The 12,254-nt window shown below is 30.8% G+C and overlaps 1 protein-coding gene across 2 annotated transcripts in view; it reads right to left on the reverse strand.

Moving 5' to 3' along the window:
- Nucleotides 1-12,254, reverse strand: part of MS3_00000433 (uncharacterized protein) — a 63,282-nt gene that overhangs the window by 15,131 nt on the left and 35,897 nt on the right. Inside the window, exons 28-35 of one of the 2 annotated variants that reach the window (XM_051208198.1) lie at nucleotides 11,602-11,981; nucleotides 10,306-10,442; nucleotides 9,967-10,084; nucleotides 8,450-8,955; nucleotides 5,578-5,817; nucleotides 3,786-3,929; nucleotides 2,476-2,770; nucleotides 657-674 (exon numbers count right to left, since the gene is read on the reverse strand). In XM_051208198.1, coding sequence (XP_051066434.1) covers nucleotides 657-674; nucleotides 2,476-2,770; nucleotides 3,786-3,929; nucleotides 5,578-5,817; nucleotides 8,450-8,955; nucleotides 9,967-10,084; nucleotides 10,306-10,442; nucleotides 11,602-11,981 — 1,838 coding nt within the window. Of the gene's footprint in view, nucleotides 1-656; nucleotides 675-2,475; nucleotides 2,771-3,785; nucleotides 3,930-5,577; nucleotides 5,818-8,266; nucleotides 8,956-9,966; nucleotides 10,085-10,305; nucleotides 10,443-11,601; nucleotides 11,982-12,254 lie in introns of those variants that run through there. The other variant, XM_051208199.1, reaches the window with a different exon arrangement.

Consider the following 12,254-nt stretch of genomic DNA (forward strand, 5'->3'; position numbering starts at 1 on the left):
CAAATTCTTTCGCAAAGATTTTACAAATACATTCTTCCTCTTTAATGTCTCATATTAACTCGAAGCCCAAATATTGTGAAACTATTCGTTCAAAGTTAGACGAAAATTCTTAGTTATTATCTTTCGGTATATAAATTTTGTTAGCTTACAGTTATAAAATGAAAGTAATGCAAGTTACCTGATGATGTGTTTAGTTTAAAAAACAAAAGCAAACTGAATTGCTTGTCAAAACTAATCTAAAATGATCTGTTAAATCATATCTCATTAAAATATTAAAATTATATATAATAGTAATTGTGTAAAACTATTGAAAAAAAATTTTGTTGAGGATTTCTATAACTAAATATTGTTGATTACACTTTTCATAAATAAAATGTCAGGCAAATTTTAATATTGGTTCTTTGTTTTAGTCTTAAAATAATCAGCAAAATTATTCTTTTATCAAACTGAATGAAAAACATAAGTCAATAAATGAGTAATAGATAAAGTGATCTAAGATTTCAAATAAACAAATCAAGTTGCATAGTAATCAAAAGGTAAAAGATAAAATAGGAGAAAGGATGTAATTTATAGGTCAGATATATGAGAGATGATTGTTCATTTAACAGATATGAAGAAAAACGAGAGAGAAAAAACGTGACTAATTTACTATTTACCTTTTCGATAAACTGCATCTGAAAGAGAAGAAATTAAAAAAAGCATATTAATAAACTACATATTACATTCAAATTCATATAAATTAAAACGATAAAAACTAATAAATTCCTTATTCATAATTACTGATACCGTTGATTCTTACACAGAACAAGGATTATTATAAAGGCTTTGGCTAGTTTCGATTCTCATTAAGATTATTAACACTTTCGATCACTCCTCTGACAAATAAAAGATATTAGACCACACATGTGAGTTAGTCCTTATGAACAAATAATTCTCACAATCAACAAGCTAGCCGTTGTATACATATCCTAACATTAATGTAAGTGAATGAAACATTAAAAGAAAATGGTTTCCAGTCTAAGAAATAATAAGTCTTCAGTAACAAGTATCAATAAGCGAGAGAATAGAATTCATGGCTTCTTATTGATAGACTTTAAGAAACTGAATATACACGTAACAATTTTATTGATATATAATTATAAGAAATTAACTATGTAAAAATACAATTAACAAAGTGATTCTATTCTTCTTTCAATAGGTATGTGTAATTAGATGATTTTAGTCAAATATGCACAAAACATTAGGACAATATTATCGTCAATCACATTCAATTTGACATAGAATGCAACAATTTCAGTCAGTCAGTCATCTGCAACGTAGGAACAGGAACATATACGCATCGGTCCAAGTTGCCATACCCCACTCATACACGTACAACACGATGAACACCAAATTCACAGTAGCAGTTACTTCAATGGTAGTAATATATAAAAGAAAAATTGTGTATAAGGATATGATACAGGAAGGAATTAGTTAGTAAAAAGAAAGATATAAAGCAATCTCACAGTTTAAGGGAAGATAAAGAGTGTACACACCGACGCCGCTGTGAACAATTTTGAGTAATATCATCGAAAAATGCAACAATTTATTATCATTAAGAGGTAAAAAATAAGTTATAATATTAATTTCACACAGAAATTGTATTAAGTGAATAAACTAATTCTATTCATAAAAATTTGTATTAAGTTTCTAACTACAGTTATCCTCTGTAATAACAATAATAAATCAGTAGAAGATTAATGAATCAGTGAAATATTCAGTTATTATTTTAATTAAACAACCATGAATGAGAATTATTGATGTAAACCAAATTTTTCCCAGGAAAAATTAAGTGAATAACCAAGACAATGAATTTAATGACGAGACCATAGTTTATGAATGATCTTTGAGCAACACTAAAGAATCCTTAACAAACCTGAACAACTTACTAGAGTCGAAAAAGGGTTATGAAATAGTTTGAAGAGTTTAAATAAAGAATAAAAGTTGGAAGTTAACATTAAGAATGAGAATAAAAGTTTTCATCATAAATTAACATTAACTTTAATGTCAAAATATCTTAAAGCTGTGTATAGGTGTAAATAAAGTTTGTGCAAAACTCCAACAAACGCCATGTTAAATCTCATTGATTCGTTTATAAATAATTATAGTCCTATCAATTTAATCTATGCAACCTGTAACTGATATTCATACAATTATTTGCTATGATTCAAATTAAAGTAAGCTAGTGTTGTAATAACTAGTGTTGATAATTGAAGAGATTAGGTAACATTCATGATGATAATCATCATGGAATAGAATGTAACTTAAAGTTTTATTTTTGTATTATTTATTTTGTTTCATTTTTTTTTAAATAATAAAAAACAGAATGTAGTGTAAATTTACGATTCATTTTTTTCAAGTGTCGATCATTACCTCAGCAAACAAATGAGAATTTTAATTAATTTTCCAAAAAAAACAACAATAACAGGAAAATACCTGCAGCTAAACTATTCCATTTACAAACTACTATAGTTCTATTTTCAGTTATAGCAAACACCGAAGGAAACGGTAGAACTTTTGATGATGTATTACTGAATAAATATACAACTGGGGAATGTGACTGAAATTTTAAACTCATACAAAACTCTTCATTAAGTAGATTAAATATTTCAGGGTTATGATGTAGAGCTGAATTTCTTCGTGGATGAGGTTTGGTCAACAATTGACCTGGTGTTTGACCAAAACTTTGAATTTGATCTTGAATGGCTTTGATTAAAAGAGAATCGGTAATCTGTTTAAGGAAAGAAAAATAAATATAGGGTAAGATGATAAACAAAATATAAAGATAAATGTGATTCAAATTATTATTGATATTTCGACAAGACGAATCTATTTTTTCTCCACATTAGCCATAGACCAGTGGTTTAAAGAATAGATTAGAAATAAACCAGTTAGCTGTAATTTTAATCACTTTATCTGTCAACGTATGTCTAACCAGGTAGTAAAATTAGTACACCTCATCTAGTTGGTATAGTAATTTAGTTGAATATATTAGTATTTGTTGTGTTAACTTACACTTTATTTTTCGATATATGGAAAAACTATGTATATGAATTAATCATTAGGAAAATCTTTATTTGTGATATCTATTTAACACATCCATGATTCCTCTGTCTGACTGTTTTAACCCTAAGTGATCCTTTAGGAATTTCCTCAGTAGTTGAAGGACAGCTATTCCCCAGTTGAAACATATGCCATCACATTTATGCAGACTGATCATTCTGAAATACAATCCTTAAAGCATGCAAACAGATCTTTAAGTCGGTGGATTATGTTGAGCATCAAGTTCGTATTAGATTAACTGTGGTATATTAACTACAAACATGTTTTCTGCAAACAGTCAATATTTTAGGTTCGTGTACATCCTCATGTGTTCAGAACTATCCAAACTATATGAGTAAAACCTGCTAAATGTAGTAAGTACATCTTTACATGTAGTGAACCGATTACGCCTGTAAATTGGCATGGGTTCTGAAGTTGTCTGTAAATATTACTTTTATTATTATTGACGTGTTGAATAATACTGGAAGAAAAGGGATCAATTAATTATTTCCATTTTCATTATCACCTTAATTAATAGATTGTTTATAGAGAACTTTATAGATTTCTTATATGTACACTTACCCTATTTTATTGATTCGTTAACAATCAGACAATATGTAAAAATGAAGTTGTATCATAGTAGTAATTGAAAAACGAATTCGCAAAGTTAATTACGTTATACATTTAAAACAAACTTTATTCACCTTATCCCAATCGACAGTTCCATCATAGGTTAAATAATGAAATACATTAGTAGCACGAACGGCTTCAGGTCCACGTTGTTTATAACCAAATATAAGATCAATCCAATTATGTAATTGACATGAAACTAATTCAGATTCTAATGCCTTTAATAAATTGTAAAAGAATATCAGGTAGATTAAGTACATTAAGAACAAAATACAGAATCAATTCATTTTTGTATTTGTTATTTGAGTCTTCCCACTGATGTTTGGAACTGCAATTAATCAGTCTCGCATTGACATATGTGCTTTAAGGCAAAAACAGTATAAGCAGGGATGGATGGTGGCTAGCAGTTGAATCCAGGACGCGCGTTTCGTCCTAGTTAGGACTCATCAGCTGGATAAACCCGCATCCGAGTTGATGTTCACTTGGGGAGTCGAACCGAGTGCCACTCGTTTCAAACTTCATAGCGTTATTCACTTAGATACTGAGTCGAGACATCCACTATCTTGTGCAATGGCGTGAAGTTCAATTCATTTTTGTATTCGTTAATTGGATCATCCTATTGGTGTTTAAGATCACAATAGATCAGTCTCTTATTGACATTTGTGCATCCTGTGCGAATTGTCTCGATATTGCCTTAAGTCACAAGCATTATAAGCAGAGATGATGTAGAATTGTTAGTATTAATTAAAACATTCTCATTAATGAATTTGTACGATTCCATGCATGTCATAAGATAATAATAGACAAGAATAAAAAAGAAATCAATACGGACTACTGATTATTCAAAAGGTGCATTATATTCGTCTATTAACGATAACTACTTCTAAGCTTGAACATAAATATATCATTCTATTTTTAATTGTTTAATCTTTAAATCTTCGACATAGATAATGAAAGCACAATTTGAGACTAAATTCTGAATTAAGTAGATATGACATTTAGCATGTATATTCAGCTTCTTTAGTCTTGGTACTAGACGATTTAATGTATGCAGTTTCTTGGTGAAGACATGTAAAGAATGTTAGTATAGTTATTACCAGTCACTAACAATGGGTACGAAGATGATCAATACCGCGATTATTCTGGTGGAAAAAAATATAATGAACATAATTTGAACGAGAGTTAATGTCATTTTATGACAAAATGCAGTAAAACTATTAGATTATTTTAAAAATACATGAATATTTACAAAATATGTGTAGTTTTATTGAATTTCAAGGATTCGAAATTTACACCAATTACTGAATATGAACAATTACGTATTGTAGCCAGATATCTAGTATTAAGAATGGATAAACATTTTACTGCTAAAATATAATTACACATCGTAATTTAGTAGTAGCTACCTATCGGAAAAAATAGAGAAGATAAGTTGTATTCTATGAAAACGTAATTCAAATTTTATAATGTGGAGATTCCAAGTTAAAGTTTAAAAAAAGTCAGCGATTTTACTTTCGAAGTACAGGCTTATTAGGCGTAAAAAATACACATCAGGCCAATCAAGTGAATCAGCCAAGAAATTCATGCTAAAGGTTACATGTGCAGAAATAAAAGTCAACAGTCAAGTGAAAACTTCGAATATTATAAGGTTCATAACTGTAATTAATCTCACAGTCATATTCACTTTCCATCTTTTAAAGTGACTGATTAATTATAATAGTAGTATTTAGTATGGTTTATACAGATATGCTGTCAATAAGAAAAATACTTTAGGAGTAGTTCCGAGAAATAAAGTACAATAAGAAAAGCGCCACAATATAAAATAGAATTCTTTTAGAAAAAACACCCACAGAAAATCTATCCTACCTCACGGTTGATTCGGACAAATTCTTCGGGTGATTTTGCCCATGGTGGAAGTATCACAGTGTCAACATTTATACCATCATCTGTGACGCCTAAATCAAGATCATTTAAATTTTCAAACATTTCAGGGAAGTAGAAGAATTCTGGAATTAATTCTTTTACATCAGATGTATTAATTTGACAATTTTCCCATGTTTTAGCAACTGAATAAAATATTCGATCGGGGTGGTCGAATTTTCCACCCTTTTTCATTATAGGACATGAAAGAAAAGTGAAAATTAATATAAGAAAGATAAAAAATAGTTAGTCATAGGCATATACCACTACTGGAAATAACAGACTTTGTAGAAATAGTTGATCCTACAGCTCAACACAATCACATTAGACCATATTAAATGAACCAAACATTGATAAATCCAGCATCATATTAACATGTCAACCTACAGTTTGATATTTTGTGTTCCGAGAACATTGACTGGCAGAACTAAAAGATTAGTTAATTTTTTGTGGGTGGACTATTTCTGTGATTCTGACAACACAGTTACCTATATATATTGCGTCGTCACATTGGTTCAGACTGATAATAATGATAGAAGTACGCTAAACTTGTACAACAATATGATTTTGAAATAAAAAATGGAATACTTATCGCTCATTAAACAGATCAAAATCTCCTCAGCAACTTATAATACAGACATGTCGAGATCAGTAGGATTAGTTGGTATACAAATATGCCAATACCTTTACTTAAACAACAAAATAATAACAGAATGACTAATAAAAAACACTAGCGGTAATTTTATTTTTATTGGTTAACTTGAAACATTCAAAATTATTAATGTTTATTTTTACAAAACAAACTATATAATCCACATAGATTCCTAAACAGTAATGAATTTTCATGTAGAATCAGTCAGTTATATTCAACCTAGAACCTGGCACACGTGTACATCGGTACAAGTTGTCATACTCTATTAGCACAACAAGGTGAAACTGTCAGGCCGAATCCCAGAGTAGTAGAGGTAGAAATGGTAACGGTGATGATAAAGAAGTTTAGGAATCTAAGATACAATTTGAGAGGAATATTTGGATTTTATAGAGTAATTTAATGAAAATGAAACACGAAATTTTTAGAAGATCAGTGACTAAACAAATCCCTAGTACAAATATGATGCCAGATAGTACGTGCTGTTAAGTGAATCGGTCATGCAGTGGTAATCAATGACATGACTTTCCCAGAAATGACTAGTTAAGATATACATTGTAAGCGATGTAACATGAAATTACAAGGAACATATATAAACGTTTCTCTACATCTCTACAATACTAATTAGTAAAATTAAGGAAGCAAACGAAATGGAAAAAGTTATTAAGAAACCGGTAACGACCGAGAACAAGTCACCGAAAAGCAAAAGAAAATTGAAAAAAGGAAGGTACAAATTAACATGATATTCAACGTTTAGAAGCTTTGAGGTGTATGTATGAGGTATAGTATAATGTAAGCAAACGTAACAAACATTTACGCCGTATCGAACAAAGGTTTATATTATCAAGTTCGGTCGGTTTCTAGATTACAATCTGTAAAGTAACAATTCATCGTACACGTTAGATAATTTCCAAAATGAAATCATACTTGTACCTAACTATACCATAATCATTCTTGAAGCAGAATGAAAAGCTGGGGAGCACAGAATCCTTAACACTTTATTTACCTCAATCGAAAAAACTTAAATTCACATACCATAGGTTAACACAATATTCTTTTTTAGCAATGAAAACATTTTGGGATAGTTTTTAAGATAGATTAAAGAACAGAAATGAAAAAAAAACATTGTGTGTCAATCACCTTATATGGCAAAGTGGTACACACAGAAGTACTGAGAAATATATTTCTCATCAGTAGGTATTCAGCATACGGCACGCTTATCAATAGATAGCGTAGAACGATTAGAATGAAAGACAAGTGTTTAATTCGTTAACTATCACCTCATCAAGCCGTTTTCGAAATTTAAAATAGCTAGGGGGAACGAATAGTTCGATATCTATTATCGTATTAGGCATCAACATAGACCAGTCTCAAAATAACACTGTGAGCTGGAAACAACTTCAAAATAAGAATATGTGCAAAAAAATGTGAGATGTTGAAAGATTGATGCCATAATCTTAGATTTTACAGTCTACGGTATAACACTAACTCTGAACGGATGTGTTTTTTTTCCAGATGTTAACCATAAAACGAGGTTTTACTTTGAATCATTGGGCACTAAGAGTGAGAAGAGTTTCAACAGTGAAGTACATCTTCTTGACCTATTTGTTTTTAATTTTCTGTTGCTCAGCAATTCAGAAATACACTAAATTTCGAAATATTCTAATGTAATAATCACATATAATCCTTCAGCTGAATCCAGAAAATTGGACTTATTTTTTAGGAGGGAAAGACGACATATGTATCATCTACGATTTCAAAAACATTGTCAGGGAAAGACGACAAATTGTGCAAAAAAGATATATCGGTTAAAGGCCGAATAATAAGTGAGAGGTGCTAAAGGATGCAAGCTATTCGGCTTAATTATCCATAGCAAATAGACAAGCGCGATTGTCTGAGAATCTGGCTTAATCATCTGAAAGCGATATATATATATATATATATATATATATATATATATATATATATATATATATATACGAGTTTGTGCATGAATTTTGATTGAAGTTAGTCAGTATAAGCCTTTGAATCATTCTTAGTTGTCTTACTCAAGAAGTTGATTGAGCTCGGCCATATGAAATGTATACATCAGAATCAAACTCGGAGAATTGTTCAAGATCACATGTTGCTTAAACGAAATTCAACCAAGTTAATATAAACTATACTCACCTGAAGATTAAGAAATACAGTAGTGAATGGTTCAACACGGAGTAAATAATTTAATACAAATGCTGCTGTACTATAATGTGTACCGTAATGAAATGGTGGTTGAGTTTCATCTTCCCAGTTTTCGTAACGTTCATCAAAAAATGCTTTACGTTTAGGATTAATTGCACCAATTGGTTTAGATAAATCACGATAATTAGATGGAGAAGATAGATCTAGTTCTTTTGTAGTATAATTTGATATAACCCATGGAAATATTGGATACTGATTCAAGTCATTATAACTACGACCAGCTATAGTGTTTAAATACATTAGATAATCAAAGTTTGACAATTCACGATGTTGCCAACGTTGTGTCATATCGGATAACTGAAATATTTTACTGGGACTAGCTAATGTCGATGCTCTAGATATAGGAAGACCATATCTTGTACCTATGCCTACTTCAGGTAAAGCATTTACAACCAATTTCACAGTGTTCATATCTGTAAATGCAAACAGTACAGAGCCTAAAAAAAGAAAAAAAAAACAGGTGAATAATGAAATTTGTCGACATAGAATAGATAGAAAGTAGCTAGAAGTGGAACCCATGACGCATATTCTATCCTCTCTAGGACTAGTCATTTTCATTTATTTGCATTCCAGTGTTGATGTTTACCCAGGAACTCGAATAATTCAAAATGTTTGTTTAGTAATAATTGTACGTGACAACTTAAATGAACGCCGTATAACAGATCAGCCGTTAAGGATGAATGAGGACGTTTCAAAGAAAAAGAGCAATAGTGTTTTAGAAGAGATATGAAAATTGACTTTAAAGAACAAAGATAGCTAGCACAAAACTGTTTATTGCAGACAGTGACTCCTGGAGATAATTTTTGCAACATAAAAGATTTCACCTTAACAGATGGCTTCCAGATACGTAAACAAAACAGGCTAATTTTAGAAAATACTAAGTTGTTTAAAAGATTGTAACATCCTAGATCAGCTATCTACACTACAATGAACAAAGTCAACGCAAAAATTACCGGGCGCGCTGTCAAAGGATCACATTTTCAGGCTTTATCAATGCATTAAGGTACACTACTGATAATTTAACACAGTGCATAAAACAACCTTGAATCCTACAGAAATACCACTTTCCTGTAGCGTTGACGATTGGAGACTCAACTAAACGAATGCGTATATACAGGGTTTTTTGTCGATTGTCTTCAATCACTTAAAACCAAGGTAAAGTGCATCACTGTTTTAGACTATGTCTAATAATCGTACTGCAACACTGAACAGTATGACTTGATGACCAAAAACAGTTAAATAGAACGACATTAGTTACTATCCTGGGATCAACAAATGCTGTCCAATAACCAAAACAGCAATTGCCCGCTGCGAAAAATGAATAAAAAATTACAATTCCTTGTAATAACATAACTGTATTTTCAAATAATAATTCAAACCATATGCATTTATTTAATAGGACATTTTATTGAATTTTTAGTGAGAAAATGAAATGCTTCTCCACTTACCTCTAGAAGTTACAAATATTTCAAGCGCAACTTTACGATGAAGAAAAGAACGATTAAAAATTGCACGTATTTCTGATAATGACCATCTACTATAAATATGTTCAATATAAGCTAAAACCTATGAAAAAAAATTGAGACGAGAAAAGACAGTTCGATAATTAAGAATGTTTTCATTTTCCAGATAAAACGAGCTTCACTCTGTTCTAGTAGTACATTAAGTGGTTAAAAATAGTAAATCTTAAACTCAAAGTATAGGTTAGGTATCATTTTTCACTGACTCGTCAGAATATATATATATAATGAGCTGTTTGAACACTACAATCTTAAGTTTGAACTTACACGTTGATCAATCGATCTATTGTTAGGATGATCTGTATCATGTTCAAAATATAATTCATACTTCGAAATGGATAATGTACCATGTATAGTTACTCCAAGAGAAACTAGAATACATGGGACTGATAGGTACGCCGTAGCTGCAAAAAAAATTATTTACAGAATAAAATTAACATAACTACTGACCTAAGGAGAATCATAGTAATAACAACAGAAGCTTATAAAAAGTTTCATAAATATTAAAAAGAACTTAAATATTCACTAATATAACCAAAGATAAGTTCAAGAACTTTCTGTAGTGCATAAGCAAGTGATAAAAACGAAAAATACACAAGCTTTGATGAACAGAACATCAGGTAGTTAATCAGTTATTATCAAGGCAGAGTTTGTCAACAATGTGCATATCATAATTTGGCATATTACATTATCACAACTGGATGAAAGTAGCAAGACAAATAGCAAAGGACCCAAAATAACTGTTGTGGCAACAATATTGAGAAAAACTAATCATTAAGATTGTACTATGAGGAAATGGAAAACATGGTTAAATATCAAGGAATACTTCAACTCGAGATTTAGGTGAGATAGGGTAGCTTCATCCATACCATCTTGACTGGTTCAAAGCCATATCGTCAATAATTTATCAACACTAATTGCGGTTATTGTGCGAATCTGAATCAGATAGTCTGTATCTACTAACACGACTCAGATTAATAGTCAAAAACTTCATTGGCTGATGCCATGTTATCGTTCGTCCACAGGCTAACAAGACTAATCTAGGTCGTGGTTACGTTTACGTAATACATGTCCCAACTACCTCAGCTGATGACGATTTACAACCGTAATAAACGACTTTTCGATGTTACTGAGTAGCTTATGGTCCATTTCAAAATCATCCACTGAATCGGTACACTATTTGTGAAGAAAAGTATGATCAAAAACCTTCAAGTCTTTAACTTTCAAAAACCTAGTTCCACAAATATAGAGTGATATAGAACGAACTGATGTACAATGCAATTACCGCATTCATTGGCACACAGATATTTGTAAAGTTAAAATTGTGATATATAAGCGCTGTTGGCATAATTAATCTGCACACTTGTTAAACACCGTTTTATATAAAAATTATGCAAATACTAAACTACATAGAACTAAAGGTTTCAATCTGCAGTAAATGTGTGACTTAAGAATAATGGGCTGAAGATCAGATGAACTCTAAGGTCGCTTATTTAATTACAAACAATACTTTTGTAAAGTATAGTTATTAGATCATTGGAGATATTTTGCAAAAACACTAACTTTTAAAATCAATGCATAGGCGACCAGGGTAAAGTGAATCTTCTTGAAACCAAGTTAAAGTAACAGGATTTGTAGTTTCCGAGCTATCCACTGATTCATTCATCGTTGAATTCATTAATGTATTGTCATGAGGAAGTTCATACTGTACTGAATTCTTATCCGTTGATTCAGAATTAGTTGAAAAATCACAGGCATGTTGTATCCCAGCTTCTTTGAGGAGGTCCGCCAACTGTTGAGAGTGGTTTTGACAAACAGAACGACGACGCATATTATCATTGTAAAAAGCAGAAGAGGAATAATTCGTACCATGTGGATTAGGAATAAGTCTACGATGTCTTCGACTATCATCCTCCCAACCATCTAGTCGGAAGTAATCCTTCCTATCAAATTACATTTTATTAGAAAGTAATAGATACCACTAATATTAAAGGAACTGAGAATGTTTTATTTAGAAAGAATGAACATAAAATCGCCTTTTATAAAAGTAAACTGTTATAAATAAGACATTACTAATTCATTTTCTCATTCAGTTTGAAAATAAAATAAAATTAAGGGCAAGGCGAATAAATGCAAGTCACTAAAATACACATCAGTTGGGGGAATCTAATTCACAATTCAGCAAAGTGACTAATCATAAACGTTCATCGATAACG

This window comes from Schistosoma haematobium, chromosome 4 (assembly GCF_000699445.3).
Source record: "Schistosoma haematobium chromosome 4, whole genome shotgun sequence".
In the NCBI taxonomy this organism is placed as follows: Eukaryota; Metazoa; Platyhelminthes; class Trematoda; order Strigeidida; family Schistosomatidae; genus Schistosoma; species Schistosoma haematobium.